We start from the raw sequence: 17610 nt of genomic DNA, 5'->3' as shown, positions 1-17610 counted from the left end.
TGTATCCTGGTCGTCCGTCTGTATGTGACCATAGATCTGCCTGTGTATACTCTGCTTTAAAATACAAGGATCTGGATCGTTTTTATTATGTGACTTCCTCCTAAAATCAGGAATTGTGTCCAACATTCCAAACACATTTTCTATTTAATATATTAGATCGGTTCCCATAGTTCAATCAGATCATCGTGAAAGGACAGTTAGGTGTGGGAAGAATGTCGTGCTGTGCACACAGGTAGATGAACGATCTCTGTCACCGGGGCAGACAATGAATATTGAGTTATGCTAATCAGCTTCCTCGCGGTTGCTAGGACACGGTTGTTGTTGGTAACCGGGCCTGGGAATGCAGCAAAGCCTGGTGGAGTCACACTGTGCCAGCGAAGGGACTGCCGGGGACCTGAGGACGGAGAGGAAGGTAGGGATCTGACCGGGGCGGGTACCGTTCCCAACGATACGATGCGATGATCGGGTGGAGCGGGCCCCGGGCAGTGTTATCACCGGCTCCGTGCGGGGGAAGTTGCTGTAGATGAGTTCTATGAGGTGTATTAGATTATCGGTTCTGGGTTACAATTGTTTCTATACACAGACTAAGATGGCTGCTTTAAAGGGAACCTGTCACTTTGGACTTCAGGGCCCATTCACACTTTGTCACTTTTGTGCATTGCGTTGTCACATGTTAACGTGCGGCGCACTAATCAGCTGTTTACACCAGATGCGTTGGGGTTGCGCTTACAGCCTTACCCAGCGCGCTCAGAACGCATAGCAAGGGAAAAAGCGTTGTTTTCACACCGTAGCCTGGCGGTGGTATCCATCGGAAAAAAAATAAATTGATGGCATGAGGTTGTTTTTTTTAATTATTTTTTTTTCTTATGACACAACCCTCCACATCACAACACAATAGGTGGATAAAATGTCTCTGTGACATGTCAATCAAGTTCTAACAAAAAATAAAAATAAATTGTGCGATGTGTTGAAATCAGCGCATTGTTCATTGAACGGCGACAGCTGGCTGGTGTGAACCGACCCTAAGGAAGGTCATTCAAAACGAACGCACGGCCGCTGGTGTTCAATGAGCAATGTAAATGCACATAAAACTCTTTACTTTTTTTTTTGTTAAAACTTTATTAAAAGGTCCCAGTTGCACATTGCCAAGTGCCAAATCACGTTGCACCCATCTGTTTTTGCCTGTGCTGTGTACCAAGGGCAAACAAAACATAAAGAAGAACTGAAGCCAAAACATTTTTTAGTTTTGGATACAGTAAGATTTTTTTTCCTCATCTGTGTCCGATTAGGGAAATTTGCCCTCACTTCCTGTCCAATAGCTACAACAGAAAGTGAGAGGAAGTTCCTCCAAAGAGATAGCAATCCCTGGTGGTCAGCTGAGCCATGGGTAGTCCTATCAACAGCAGAAAATCATCAGATTCCCCCATCCACTCTAAACAGCATGGCTGGAGGAGTCCCCAGTGATGGCTGTTTTATTCAGACGGCCGCAGCACCTGCTGCTTGAATACCTGAACAGTGATAGTATGCGGTCACGGCTCAGCTGATAATTTACTTAGTTAAGTCAATTTGTAAATCAACTTTTTTCGAGCTGGGTGGAAATTTATCCGCAGAGCATTAATTGCATTCTTTCACTTTTCGTGTATTCTGGCAGCCGTGGGTGCTGCGGCTGTCTGAATACAATAGTCCTCACTGGGGATTCCTTAATCTGTGCTATTTGTGGATGGGGGAATCTATAAATTTTCTATCTTTCAGTCCATGTTGGCATTCCTGGGAACTATTGTTTCCCATTTAAGAATTTCTCTCAGGCCATTATTGGGGTATATACACATTGGGGATATAGTAAGCATTAGCCCTCATTCACACGAGAAAAGGCCGGCACGTGCAGCTCTGTGCTGCGTGCACGGCCGTATCGGTCAGCTCCCAGGAAGGACAGGTGGTGTGTGTGATTAGTATGCAGCCTCTGTCCTTCTCTATGGGACTACGCAGCCATACGCTGCCCTACGCTCACCCTAAGTGCAGGTCCGTACGGGTGCGGGTGTCCCGGCTCGGACGGAGACAGGATCCATCCTGTCAGCGTACGAGTACGGACACCCACAGGGACATGTAGGGTGTGTGAGCGTAGGGCGGCGTACGGCCACGTAGTCCTATAGAGAAGGAAGGGGGCTGCGTACTAATCACACACAGCACCTGTCCTTCCCGGGAGCTGCCCGATGCGGCCGTGCACGCAGCACAGAGCTGTACGTGCTGGCCGTTCCTCATGTAAATGAGGCCTAAGGCCTCATTCACACAGGGTAGAGTGGGGTCGGACAGATCCATGTGGCGTGCACGGCCGTTTTGGGCCGTTCCCATGAAGGACAGGTGCTGCTTGTGATTATACAGCAGCCTGTCCTTCCCTATGGGAGTACACGGCCTTATGCTCACCCGAGCGGCACATCCGTGCCGGTGTCCGTGCTCGGACTCACACAGGATCCATCCTGTCGGCGTCCGAGTACAGACACCTGCACCCACACGCATGTGCAGTTCGGGTGAGCATACGGCCGTGTACTCCCATAGAGAAGAACAGGATATCACACGCAGCACCTGTCCTTCCCGGGAACAGCCCGATACGGCCATGCACGCAGCACGGATCTGTACGGCCCCACTTTGCGCTGTGTGACTGAGGCCTTAAAGGAGAACTATGAGGTGAGTGATTGTCACTCACCTCATAGTTCTAGCCGACCTGTGACAATGAGACTGTCACAGGTCGGCTCAGTAGATCGGGAGTGGAGCGAACACATACTGGCGTTCGCTCACCTCTCGATCCTGTCACGGCTCTCTGCTGTGACAGGGGAGGGGCTGGATTCCCCCGCTTTGATCCGCCAGCACTGACTGGCGGAACGGACGGGGGAGGGGCGGGTACAGCTGGCTCTGCCTTTAGATAGGTAGAGCCAGCTGTCAGTCACGCAGCTGTGCGGATCCAGGCATAATTGTCGGGATCCGCTTCAGCTGCGGCGTCTCAGTATACCGCTTCAGCTGCTCGCGGTATACTGCGGCGTCTCAGTATACCGCTTCAGCTGCTCGTGGTATACTGCGGCGTCTCAGTATACCGCGAGCTACAGCTCGCGGTATACTGAGCCTAGGCTGACGGCAGGACGCTAGTTTGTGTCCTCCCGTTACCCTAAGGAGAACTATGGGGAAAAGACTTAACCCCATAGTTCTCCTTTAAGAGTGGATTTGTTTCTGAACAATAAATAAGGACTTTCTCCAATGCGTTCTTCATCCCACGCGGGTGTTGTGTGTTTAATCCTGTGTAACATAGAGAACAAGACGCGACCATCTGAAAGCACATACGTGAGATTTCTTGTGCGCTCTGAACTGAGGGGGACGTAATGGAAGTAACAGAGATGGGAAAACCATGTGCACTGATGGGCCCGGCTAGCTAGTGAATTTACAGGTTCCATAGAGCGCTGGAGAGACATTTCCTGTTCATGTTTAATCTGAAATCAGTGCACATTACTGAGCTGGCTGCTGGCAGTGTACACAGAACGTCTGCTGAGGATCTCAGGCTGAACAACAAAGGACTCCGGGCTACCGAAAAACAAGAGATTGTTTTCAAAGAAGGATACAAATCACTGCATGGAATCAGTTAAAGGAAAAGTCCATCTTAAAAAATAAATGCGCACACATTCATAAAAGAAAAAATGTGCGTTCATTATATTTTTGCATTGGAGCCAGTAAAGCATTGCAACTGCGATCAGTGGATCCTGGGTGCAATGCTCTGGCAGATTCTCCCTCCCATTCATGTCTATACTGAGGAACGAATTGTATAGAAGGGGAAATCCTTCGCACACCTTGCAGCAACCAAGGCCTATGTAGACAATGGTGTTTGTAGTGATGAACACGGATGGCACCGTGCAGACACAATGTAGGAAGAGGAATCACCAGCACTCAGTAGAATAACCCAACCTGTCCATTTATTGGACATAGACATCACACAATCACAAGAGCCAACGTTTCGAGACCACGCAGGGTCTCTTCATCAGGGCATAAAGAGTGACGATTAGCCCTTGCAGTGTGGCCACCCCTCACTGCAAGGGTTAACTGCTTGTTTTGATCTAAGGGCTGGATTAAAGTAGACTCACCTGATCCCGCCTGGCTGCTAGACCAATCCCTGCAGCCCCTTCTCCCCCGGGGCTCTGGCAGTCTAAGCCCACTGATGTCATCACCTCTAATGGAAGTCCATTGAGATCTCCCTGTATCACATGGGGGGGCTTGTAACACAAACTAGCGTTCTCCCGTGACCCAAAGCTCAGTATACCGCGAGCTACAGCTCGCAATATATTGAGACGCCGCAATCGGGACGGATCCCGACAATGTCTGGATCCACCCAGCTGCGAGGATTGACAGCTGGCTCTGCCTATCCAGGGGCAGAGCCAGCTGTGCCCGCCCCCCCCCCTTCCGTTTCGCCAGTCAGCGCTGTAGGATCGGACAGGGGAAAGGGGGGGGGGGAATCGCTGCAGGGAGCCGTGAGTGACAGTCACAGCTCTCTGCAGGGATCAATCGAGAAGTGAGCAAGCGACGGTATGTGTACGCTCACTTCCCGAATTATCTCTTTTTTTTTGCCTGCGTGGCACCTATATTGCCATATCCACATTGACCACATGGTTTAAAGGTGTACACTAGTCAAAATGAACCATTAAACCTGGAGATACATACAGGGAGCATACCCAACGTGTTCAATACTATTAGTTTTACATTCAGGCATTGTTGTATTGCACTAGTCCACCAAACTTTTGTAGGCGGAAGCTGGCAGACTCCCTTGCATATAGAAATCTTGATGTATTCTGACTGCAGGGGATTACAGAGAAATCAGATTAAAGCCCAACTCCAGGCTCTTCTCCCTTTGTTCCTTCCACGTTATATAAGCAGAAGCGTAACCTTTAAAAATGTAAAAATACTTACCCTTTTTCCAAGTGTCTTCAAGTGGGTCAGATGGCATCACGGCTCCTCTTCTTTCTCTGTTCTCTGCAGTTCCTGTTCTCTGCAGCATTTTCCTATAGGCCCAGGGGTGTAGCCTTGACCTGTGTGTCCAAGTCAGGGGTGGAGCCTGGGCCCACAGGAAGACAAGCATCCTTGGATTAGTGAGTCCGCGGATTCAGCGACAGAGATCTTTTTAGTGTAGTAGCGGAGCTGTTTTTTCTATTTTTAGAAGATGCCAAGAACTAAAAATTGTATTCATTGATCTGCCTGCAATTAGCATATCTGTAATAAATAAATCAAAGCAAATGGACTTGCTGTATTTTTCTTGAAGATGTTTCACTGGTCATCTGACTACCCTTTTCAATTCAGATATTTGAAAGCTAGTTAGGTGACCAGCAAAAATGTCTTCAAGAAAAATTCATCAAGTCTAGTGGCTTTGATTTCATTTCTTACAGATATACCATGACCTGGATGAATGAGAACCTTCACAGACAACCTGGAATTAGGTTTTACGTTAATTTGTCAATCTTTCTGTTTTCAGCAAGTAGCTGTGTGCGTTGTATACCATTTGTAGCTCACTGATTGTCTTTGCTCATTGCTTGGAATTGCTTTATAAGCAGCGAAGGTCATTGATAGAGCAAAAACTCAAAAAAAAAAAATACATTTAGTACCTAGTGCTACTTCCTAAAAAAAATTGTGACCCCAAGCAAACTCTAAAAACAGACATGTAAAAGCTTCAAAGCGTTTACTTTTATATCTCTGTTTTCTGATTACCTTTGACATCCGGGTATACCTCATTTATGGTGCTGAATCACAAGTGGTTTTTGCCTAGTGGCTTTCGTTTGCATATGATGGCCAATCTACAGTGGTACCTCGGTTCACAAACTTAATTCGTTCCACAATTCTGGTCGCGAACCGAATCAAACTGTGATCAGACCGCGATCTTGACTAGAGGAAGCCACGACCATGTGTCAGAGCACAGAAGATCGATAACACGAAATCACCTGCACTCCATGCATGAATAAAAAGTGCTTTACTTCTTGCACATATCATTGAGTGCTGGTGACTTCTATTATAGAGCAGGGAAGATGGCTGCGGTTGTGTTCGTCGCCCGATGCAGAGTTCGCGAACGGAAGCAAAATTTTGCCAAGCTTCCTGTTCGGCAAACTGAATTGTTCGCGAACAGAAGCGTTCGTGAACCGAGGTACCACTGTATTTCCCCTTCGACTCAAGCAAACTCTTCCTGTACCTGCTGAATACGTTTTAGGCGGATGTCGTGCCACCTAAAATCTATCAACTGCTAGTTGGGTAGAGGTGGCCAACTTGTGTGTCAGATACAATATATCCTTTTTTTCCCCAATCAGCTTTTACCTAAGCAGTTGTACATGGTGATAAGCTGTTATCATGAATAGCTTATGTATCAAAACCAGAGGCGAGGAAGAAAATAAGTGTTCCCTACAGTAATGAAACAGTTATTTGGTTTAATGTTCTGTTTTACCATCATGCATAGACAGCTACATTGCACGTTGTGGCTTTGGCTTCCATTAGGTTTTGTCAATCTTGTCTGATGCAGTGTAGGTATATTGTCCTATCCAGAGCCATGTTTTATAAAGGCATTCTGTCAGTAATTCAAACACTACAGACAATTTTCATTTACATTTTCAGTAAATGAAATGCAGAAAGAAGGTAACACAGGTTTACCAGCAGTTGTAAATTCCTCAGCCTGGACTTTTTTTTTACAAATCCAGACTTGCCTTATTGGCAGAGAAGACAAGTTCCCGCTTTGCTTTGTCTACAACATAAAACTTTCCAGATCAAAGACATATTATGCCCCATGTTGGTTTCCTAAAGCAAGACATTCCTAACAGTTACTATATGCCAGGAAAAAAAAATATCCCTGTAGTTCAGTGATTCTTAAAGCTGAACTCTGAGCTAAAAAATAAAAATACCCTTGCAGTGTCCTGTGCCTGCGCCCCTGCACCTCAAGGTTTAAAGGCTTTTTAACTCTAGAAGGTAGAGGTATAGGTATAAGCTTACTTTATTTCAAACTCCAGCAGGATCCAGCACTCTCCTCTTCTCCCTGATACTCTGGGCTGTGGGGGGTCTCTCAGTATCATCATGTAAAATGGAGGACTATTAGTCCTCCATTGTATGTGGAAGAGGCAAGCCTGTGACCGTGGCTAGAAGTGCCTTGAACAGGAGGCGTCAGGGGATCAGTTGCACAGATGAAGGAAGCCTGCCAGAGCGAAAAATTGGGTAAGTTCTACACTTTATTGCTCTACCCCTAGGCAAAAACATTCATCTCTTGCAGTGTGGGGGCCCCATTGCAAGAGGTTTTTGTTACAGCCCGAAGTTCAACTTTAAGGATGTACGCTTACATTCTTACATGTATTTTCTCTTGTTGTATATACATTTTAAAGCCCACCTCTGAGCTCCAGTATCCCAGTGGACCCCCTTCCCTCTTGGAGGCCCCTCACTAGTATGTTATGCTTTATTAATTAATTCATTTATTAGTTTTACTTCCTTTACTAAGTCATGTGATGCTTCAGGGTCTCTTTCAATCTTTTTCAGTGGTGGAAAGTCCTCCATTATGCAGTGTGATGCTAAACTGATTACATCAGCGCATTTCTCTGCATCATTCCACTATGAATGCAGAAAGTCTTCCCAGGGGGAGGTTCCATGGCAGTGTACTAACATGATGTTCTCATCATTCCTACCAGAAAACATGAGGACATCGAGTGTTATAAAGTATGTACTGCAGGGGGCAGCACTTATTTTCAGCTCCTGCTGTGGGACCCATTTGTAAAAAAATTTGCCTGAAGTTGCCCTTTAAGATAATTTACCTAACTTTTCCTTGAAAACATGTCCAAGCTTCTTCACATTGAAAATTGAAACCCTTGTAAAGTAAAGCTCAGGGCCGGATTTCCCACAAGGCCAACCAAGGCCCGGCCATCGTGGCAGCAGGGAGTAGAGGGGCAGCAGGGGTGTGGAATTCCTATCTCCCGATGCCCGGGTCATGCAGTTCCAGGCACCAGGCAGGTAGTTGTTTTCTACATTTAGCCCTGCTTTGTGCAAGCAGAGCTAAATGTACAGCGGGGAAGACACTGCTTGTTTTGGCCTTGGGGCAGCAGAGAGCGTAAATCCGGCCCCGGTAAAGCTCTATCCAAAACTTGTGTTTGCTTTTGCATAGAGTGTGGTAGGTTTGAATCATCCATCATGTTTTTTACTGCTGTCCTCCCTATTGTAAAAGGAAGCCTTGGTTCTGTGATTGGAGGAGGAGAGAAGGGGGCGGGGATGTGACATAATCTCTCCTCCTTCAATCACAGAACATCTTGAGTTTTTTGAAAAAAAGAATACATAGCATTTTGTGAATGGCCAAGTATTGAGGAGTGGCGGATGATGCGACCAGAGCACTTCACTGCTCGAGTCACCTCCCTCACTCCCCGCAGTGCCTGGAAGAACGGCGTTATGTGTAGGAGCCGGCATGCTGCAAGATAAGATTTCAAAACTTTGCAGTGTCCCTCCACACATAACATGCAGCTTTTTAATGATAATTTACACATATATTATAATTTTTCCCAGAATTTGGGGGGGGGACACGGAGAAGCAGGCTGTACAGCCGCCCAGATCACTTTTACAAAATGGCTCCCCCACTCTACATTTATCCCTGCCCGGCGCCCAGAACTGCATTTCCCAGGCATCGGGCGATAGGAATTCAGCACCCCTGCATTACACAAACAGATGATATGGTTGGTTTTTATGTGCCCAGTGCAATCTTTATTGTCAATGCAAAAGATGGGGTGGGGCAAAGCTGCAACCTTGCCTCTGCTCCCTATCAACCGCAGTCCATCTCTGACTAATGGTGAATATGAAACGGCAGCTTATATCTTTCTGTTTGGTTAGGTTTTAGTTGACATGTAAACAGCAGTATAATGTCAGGTCCAATGTTGTTCACAAGGATCTTAGAAGTCCTACGTTTGACTGACATGTTTCTAAAATTGGAAACCCCTTTATGAAAGCTAGTCTTCATCAATAACGCCTTCATTTGTAGCATTAAAGGAGAACTATGAGGTGAGTGATTTCCACTCATACTCATAGTTAGAGCTGACTTGTGACAAAGAAGCTGTCACAGGTCGGCTCTATCAATCGAGAAGTGAGCAGAAACATGACGCTGATCCGCTCACTTCACGATCGTCCCCCTGAAGTGAGCGGTGACTGTCAGTCACCGCTCCCCGCATTGATTCCCCTCTCCGATCCTCCAGCACTGAGTGGAGGAACGAACGGGGGAGGGGGCGGGCCCAGCTGGCTCAGCCTCTAGATAGGCCGAGCCAGCTGCCACTCACGCAGCTGGGTGGATCTGGACAGTAATGTCGGGATCCGTCCCGGCTGCAGCGCTCTCAGTACATGGCAGGCAATAGCCAGCGATATACTGAGTTTTGGGTCACAGGAGGAGGTTAGTATATGTCCTCCCGTGACCCTAAAGAGAACTATGGGGAAAAACACTTACCCATACTTCTCTTTTAATGTATGTATTCCCAGCACCCCCTAATTCATTTCCAATGACTAAACATACTTAGATCTATTTCACTCATGATTTATTATTTGCTAGAAGTCTAAACTGTTATGAGTTTACACGCATAAATAACCCTTTAAACCCCCAGAAATCCCCCTTAGGATACAGGTACTATTGGTTTACAACATACAGTATGCGTTAAGGGTTCCTAACCATAGGTGAAATGTAATCCTAATTAAAATGCCCTTTATTATGAGTAGCACTATATACACAGTCCTTGTTTAGCCAATTGCTTCAAGCATCTTCATCAAATTGAAAGGTACTATATAAATAACATGGACATATATCAATAGTGTACCATATAAAATGGAAGCTATCTCAGCCAGAATGTCGTCAGAGACCAACAGCATTAAGTAAGTGCTTAAATTTAGGCATGAGGTCACAAATTGAAAGCGAATATATAAGTGAAACAGCCTGGTACTACTTTCACATCCCCAGTGTTGACTAAAGACTGCACTGCTGCATCTATACCTTTTACTGCTGCATCAATAAATGAAGTCATTACTGGCACAGCCACTTAACTGTTTAGATGGACTACAGACGGAGGTGCAGTGAATAGCAAGGTGTGGTTAGGAATGGGGAGCACTGAATCCTTGCTCATTTATTTACATAAATTATTGATGCATCATTACCAGTATGACCTTGTCATTGTATAATGTTCTTCATTCCAGGGAACAGATTGAGCCAACAAATATCTCTAATGCCAGCCATTGACAAATGGAAAGCCTATGCAGATCACTCTATTTGAAGAAGTTATAATATAGTGCAACCAGTAGCAAAAAAATACTAAATATTTGATCACCCCCATGTACGTTCAGTCCACATTGCTGTATTTCGTGCATAGGAACTATAAATAATTTTAATTGCCCATATTACTCCATTATGCCAACACGGGTTTTTAATTGTCTACCGTGCCCAGGGGGAAATGTTCAAACTTTGCTTGTTGGCATAAACGTCTATGAACAGGTGTCTATATAGCTTTACCTGTTTGCATTAGAAGGTGGTCTTAGGGCCTCGGCATATTATTGATGTGCTAGAAGAGGCTTTTAATGACCTCTGTTGTAACAGGCGTCTTAGGAAACTTTCCTATGTACAGGAAAGACACCTTGAGGCTCCCTATATGTATGAAAGTAGGTTATGGTGTCAACATACTGAAGTTTTTTCTGACATCAAAAAGGTAGTGTGCTAGTTGGAGACATGTGCTGGTCAGAGCCATGGGCTGGTCGGAGCTATGGGCTGGTCGGAGCCATGGGCTGGTCTGGGCCATGGGCTGGTCTGAGCCATGGGCTGGTCTGAGCCATGGGCTGGTCTAAACCATGGGCTGGTCCGAGTCATGGGCTGGTCAGAGCCATGGGCTGGTTGGAGCATTGGGCTGACCAAAGTTATAGGTTGATTGGAGCCATGGCTGTTCCCAGTTAATAAAGATGTTGTCCACATTATCAGACCTAAATTGCCCACAATGAGTCAATTTTTTGGTGCAACCCGAGCTTTAAATATCAGATATTCAGCACCCAGGACAAAACCAACACCCAACAAACCCTCTACAGGTATTCCAGGTAGATTCTATATTCAGTAGATTACCCAGTCAAAATAAACTTTCCAGGTTGATTGAAATATTTGGATGTTTAAATAATGCATCATGCATAGAAAGCCCAATCTGTACATCTATGGCAACCCATAAGTGGCTACCACATTATTTTCCTTTCAGATTTTTACTCACATTCTGTGCAGATCTTATGTTCCTGTGAGACTCCTAGGCATAGATGGTTCTACCTTTAGGCAAGGAGACAGTCTAATTTCTGGTGTTACCCGCATTTAAAACTTGAACTTGTTTTCCAATAACTTAATGTGTCTTGCTTTCATGTAGACTAAAGCCGTCCATACACTATGTTTTTTCTCGTTCAGCCACACTAGGTTATTATATTCTGACAGCATCCAATGTGGGCTTTACCTGTGCAAATGCAATTTGCCTAGAAACGCCCGCTGCTCCAGACTGACGTCTCCTCCTCAAGGCATTTTGTTATTTGCACAGAGAAGGAGAAGGGAAGAACCAGGGAATTAAAAATTTAGGCAAATTCATCTTCAGCTTTCAGCTCTAGTTCAGACTTTTTGACCTAATGCATGTAGAAATGTATGGCAAAAAACTGCCTTTGTAACAAAACTATAGTGGTTGTATGAAGTACCACTGCATCTACCCCTGGAGGCTGCAATCCCATCTTAGAGCACTGGAGGGGAATATATTGATGTCAACATGTTGTTCCCCTGCTTGTGAAGACGTCCGATACCATGCATGCTGATTGGGGCTATTGGATACCTCCCCTCATGGACAGATGCTATATACAGAGCCTCTGGAAATGCTCGTAATACATTATATTAATGTTAGTGCAGTGTCTGTCATCATCAAGGTGCCAGGACCCAATGGAACAAGCAGATACTCCAAAACATTTTAGACTGTTTTATGATGCAATAAAGTTTAGCTTAATAACTGATGTTCCTTTTTTCTCTTCTGTTTCTCAGGTCTGGACACATTTTCTAGAAATGTAACTTGTGCAAGAGGTGAGTATGTTACAAGAGCACAAGGAGCATAATAACTGACTCTGTGCCCTGTAGCATTCAGCTTTTAAAACTGTTATAGTGATATCAAGAACAACTTTAAAGTGTATCTAAACCAAAAACCCAAAATGTCATATATTGCAGCCTATCAATCCTTAGACGTGGTGGCTGCATTCGTTTTCTTTTTATTCAAGCATTTTCCTTTATTTTCACCTGGTGATCCACTTCCTGTTCTAGGGTGACAACCCTCACTCATCCTACTGTATCTATGGAGGAGCATTGTTGTCACCCTAGACTGCTGTCCTGATTTGGGCTGCAAACACCACCTTCTCTCCTCATCTCCATAACACTGGGGGGGAGGGAGGGGGGGGTGTTTGCTGTAGTTTATAGAAGTGAACGTGTGAAAGCTGATACCATTGTTTGCGATTTTAGTGCACAGGAAGTTACAAGAACACTGGAATTCTTGCAGGATCAACAGGTCTTTTTTTTCTGTACTTGTAAAAAGAAATACTTAGCCTGAAAAAAGTTTTAAAAAATGGAGCCAGCACATTTAGTCATCATATATTATTAATTAGCTATTTATAACATGGGGTTAAGTCTCTGGGTAAATAAAAACTATCCTTGCAGTGGGGCTACCCCCTCAATGAAAGGGTTAACTGTCTAGGGGAGATGTGTAAAGGACTTTTACTTAAAGGAGAACTATGAGGTGAGTGATTTTCACTCAGCCTCATAGTTCTAGCCGACCTGTGACAATAAAACTGTCACAGGTCGGCTCAATAGATCGTGAAGTGAGCGAACACATACCGTCGCTCACTCACTTCTCGATCTATCCCTGCAGAGAGCCATGACTGTCACTCACGGCTCCCTGCAGGGATTCCCCCCTCCCCTGTCCGATCCTCCAGCGCTGACTGGCGGAACGGACTGGGGAAGGGGGCAGGTACAGCTGGCTCTGCCTCTAGATAGGCAGAGCCAGCTGTCAATCACGCAGCTGGGTGGATCTCGACAGTAATGTCGGGATCCGTCCCGGCTGCGGTGTCCCAGTATACCGCGAGCTGCAGCTCGCGATATACTAAGCTTTGGGTGATGAAGGACGCTAGTTTGTGTCCTCCCGTTACCCTTAGGAGAACTATGGGGAAAAGCCCTGACCCCATAGTTCTCCTTTAATTGATGCCCGCTCCCCCGGCAGTCAATGCTCACCTCTCTCCACTGTGCGCCGACTCATGGGCTGTCCCTCAGCATCCTCATGTATAATGCACGGCTATTGGCCCTGTATTAGAAGTATTGATGTCAGGGGGATTGGGGAAGAGTCTGTGCGGGTCTTGGAGTCAGCAGGACCGGGGACCAGGTAAGTAAAAGTATGTTATAAAGGTCCCCCAGACATAAAGGAGCAGTTAAAACTAGCAGTGCGGAGGTAGTCCCACTGCGTGGGTAGTTGTTTTTTTTTACCTTGGAGATAGGCTTTAAATAATTTCTAATATTACTCTTCTCACCCAACTTTGGCCTTGTGTTAGGTGCAAGATGGATAAGACACTAGAGATGCGCCCTAGTACTCCAAGCGTCAGGGTGATTGATTTGGGCTGGCAAGGATCACTAAACCCAAGTCCACTAGACAACAATGAAGATGAAAGCCTGGTAGATGAGTACCTGTCCCCGGCCGGACTGGTAAGAATTCATCCTGAGCATACACCTGAAGTGCATAAAAAACGTGCTTAATTGATCTTTTCACTAAACATGTCAATATATTTTCTTCTTCACAGAAAACACTTACTGGAACCGATGACCTGCAAGAAGTTACAACCCTCCAGATGTGTGTGGACACTAGGGATCACACCTTGGGGAATTTTGGTGAGGGATGTTTTCTAGGTGAGGGGTTAAGGAGAGGGGCCTATCAGGATCTGTATTTAGTATGCCACAATGATCGCTATGGAAGTTGATTACCTGAACACCATATAAACCTCAACATGCTGATAGCTTCCTGAACTCCATGGCAGATGTAGAATATGTCGCTGATGCTTGTGTTGTAACACTTTGAAACTGCTGTATAAATAGGCACATTGATCCTCCGGCATTGCAGCTCGAACACAATATTTATCTGCCCTTGAGGTACAATTGCTATGAGCTTTGTTTACCAATTGGCACCCCATACTGAATCCTGATGAGGAAATCTGGCAAAACACATCCATGTAGCTGGTCATTATAGTTAAATATCTCTTGTTTGCTCCTTAAAGTGAACCTTCACTCACAAAAAGCATTTTCTGTCTTCTGCCCCCTCCTTTAATGCATTTCTATTTTCTAATATTTATTTTTATAGTGAATATTATTTTTTCCTTTTTACAACCCTCCCCCCCCATCCACGCACACACATACACACACACACACTTATGGATTTCTCGCCTAGGCAAGGATTACACATTGTAGATCCTCCACCTGCTGCCTTCTGGTATATTCACGTCAAAACACCTGAGGTGGCAGTGGGAAAAAAGTATTGCATGATTTTATTGCTGCACATGTGTAGACACGCCGTCGGTCCCTGGGACCTGTAAGACTTTGTGGCGTGTCTGTGCATGTGCTGTATGCATGTGCACAGGCTTCTGTTAGGTCTTTGAGATGTTGGAGAGACTTTGTCTCTGAAAAGTCTACCAGGTCCAAGACTTGTGGTGTGTCTGGGCATGCACAGGAATCCCCTCTCATGCGCAGACATGCTGCAAAGTCTGCCAGGTCTTTGGGACCTGTGATATGTCTGTGCATGTGCGGTATAAAAACCAGAAAGTGGACTTTCCAGATGTTGGCACTGGAGCAGACTGGCGCTGGAAAGCAAAAGCTGCAAGAAAGACAAAGCTGGACTTGCATGAACTAGTAAGTTTTTTTTATTATTATGCAGTAAAATGTATTAGAAAGATGACATTTACATTTTACTTTGGTAGGGCTAAATTTCTTTTTAAGTTTATCAAAAGCCCAAACTTTTTTTTTCATTTTGTATTGAGTAGGGGAGGGTTAAACCGCTGTCAGGTTTTTCTTGCCATGTGGGTCTCTTTAGGGAGATTTCCCTTCACTTCCTGTCCTGCAAACGTAACAGGAACGGAGAGAGGGTATCTTTAAAATGTAAGGGAAATCGCCACTTAGACAGTTGTTGCAGGAACTAGTGTCTCTATTAGAAGATTTTCCCTGTTTTGGTGGCAACTTAATATGAGAGAGTGAATTTTGCTAACAGAGACACTGTTATGGTGACACCCTCTGGCAGGTGACATGTGCTCATCCGAGGCGCGGAGTCTAAGCACCAGCCTGCTTTCACCAGAGCTCTTGATGGTGGAGATGGGCTTAGCTGCTTGCTGATATCAGGTCGTGTCCCCCGGGATCACCCTGATAAGCTATGGACAAGGACAGGAGGGCCCAAATGAGACAGTATTCCAGAGCAAGGTCAGGACAAGACAGAGGTTCCAGAAGATAACCAGACAATGGTCTGAAGGTCCGGGTCTACAGTACAAGGACCCGGAAAATCACTGCACTGTAGTTGCTCTGGCTTTAAGGCATCTCCAGTGGCTGATCAGGTATGGCATATCTATACTTACATTGGGCCATGCTGGACCAATGTAATTAGGCGTAGGAAATTATACAAGGAGTTCAGCTTTAATTTCAGCTGTTTTTAAAGTATCTCTCCCCCGTGCTGATTGCTCACCTTAATGTGCTTCGACCAATTGGGCTTATTCGTAGACTTGGACCACTTATCATCTGTCCGCTTTACATTAGATGGATTTAGATAGACGGATGGAGGGATGGCAGCCCTTCCACAGCAGGACAACCTTTAAAAACGTAATTTTTTCCTGTGCTCATATGCGCCCTTTAGCATGCGAACAAGCACATTACTCTGATCGTTTTGTCCATTGGACAGTTCAGATCAGAAAAAGATGAGAGTGGCTCTGTACCATGTGATCACTGTGATCAAACACAGCATAACACGTTGTAAACGATGGCTGCGGTATGTGCGTGAGAGAAAAGAGTTTGCTAATTGTGGCCATCTGGTACCGGATGACACTGTCAAATAAGTTCAGATCCAGTACCAGAAACAGTATCATCCAGTACCCATTTACCTATCTACAGTATATACCAGCTTTATACTGTCTCTGATCTGACTTGCATATTACACCCTTAGCTTGCACATCTGTACATTAATCCCCTCATCTCCACCCTCCTACTGCGTGTAAACGGTAAATGAACCCCTTTGCCTTCTCCTCCCTCTGTGTTTGACCTGTACAGGTAATGTATCTAGTGCAGCATTACCAAGCTTCATGTTTAACCCTTTCAATACCAGCCATGTTTCTTCATTTTCCAAAAATTGTGGCAAACAAATTAGGTGTCTATTTTCCAAAAAGCTGTTTTTTGGGGGGTTTTCACACTTTTATGGCATTTTTATTTGCTATGTTTTTATAACAGAAAATAGGAGAAACAGATTTGTTTCCAGTTTATTGGACTTTTTTCCTTTTATAAAGTAAAAAATGTAAATTCCCATTTTTAAATACCATCAAAAGAAAGCTTTATCTGTCTAAAACAAATGATATAAAAGTCATTTAGGTACAGTGTGGTATGACAGGGCAATTAATCAACGTATCTCAGTGTTGAAAACAGAAAAAAAGCTTGGACAGGAAGGTGGTGTAACATGTTGGTCCTCAAGTGGTTAAAGAGGAATTGCACCCAGACCTTTTTTCAAAGGTTTAGAGAGGATAGGTTAGGGGTAGAACCTCTGTCAGATTTGATTTCTGTCTTAATGTGAGATATCTTCCGGTGTGGACACAAGGAAACAGGCACAACATACAAAACCTCACAGGGGTTTAAATATTTCCAACTCTATTTGAAACTTATATATAACTTTCACTTTTATAAAAATGGCAGGTCTTATATCTAATAATAGATCAAGTGCTGTGTGATCTGAGTCTTCCCCATACAGTTGTAAATAACTAACGGACAAGCAAAAATTAAATTCTATTTGGTGTTTCCTTCTGTCTCTCAAGTGGCTTATATTTCAGCATGTGAAGAGGAAGTGAAACATGATAAAATGGATTCCTCACTGGATAAAGCACTCTTTGCTTTGCATTACTATAGTATTAGGGCTTCTTAAAGTGACACTAAACTCAGGAGTTAAACCTTAAAAGTGCATGTAAGTACATTAAAGGAGAACTATGGGGTTCTATCTTTTTTTTATGAATGCATTCCTTAGGCTAAATGAGTAAATAATGTAATTTACTCTAATTAGCCAAAATGCACAGTAAGGCTGTAAAACCTTATTTTAGGCGGTGGGCGGGGCTAAGCCCCGCAATGAGAAGACATCCCGACGTATCTGACGGGATCCTCCCCACTGATGACTGACAGTGATTCTTGAGATCCTTACCTGCACGTCCCCGTGTGCCAGCTCCTTCCCCCCTCTCTCTCTCTCTCCCTGCTGACACTGACATACTAAAAAGATCGTGGATCGCTGATGACAGAGGGGAAGGAGCTCTCTCTCTCTTCAGCATTTACTACAAATGGGAAAG

The 17610-nt window shown here is 44.8% G+C and overlaps 1 protein-coding gene across 1 annotated transcript in view; it reads left to right on the top strand.

The window, feature by feature from the left end:
* The first annotated feature begins 335 nt into the window (after positions 1 to 335).
* Positions 336 to 17610, top strand: part of LRRC56 (leucine rich repeat containing 56) — a 34507-nt gene continuing 17232 nt past the window's right edge. The window contains exons 1-4 of the mRNA XM_018556035.1: positions 336 to 412; positions 12050 to 12088; positions 13597 to 13747; positions 13843 to 13948. Of these exons, the coding sequence (XP_018411537.1) occupies positions 13604 to 13747; positions 13843 to 13948 (250 nt within the window). The 5' untranslated portion in view covers positions 336 to 412; positions 12050 to 12088; positions 13597 to 13603. The remainder of the gene's footprint in view (positions 413 to 12049; positions 12089 to 13596; positions 13748 to 13842; positions 13949 to 17610) is intronic.

The sequence above is a fragment of the Nanorana parkeri genome, unplaced genomic scaffold (genome assembly GCF_000935625.1).
Source record: "Nanorana parkeri isolate BGI_ZX_2015 unplaced genomic scaffold, ASM93562v1 scaffold222, whole genome shotgun sequence".
Taxonomy (NCBI): domain Eukaryota; kingdom Metazoa; phylum Chordata; class Amphibia; order Anura; family Dicroglossidae; genus Nanorana; species Nanorana parkeri.
The sequence above is the reverse complement of the archived record's forward strand: the minus strand, read 5'-3'. Positions and strand labels throughout refer to the sequence as shown.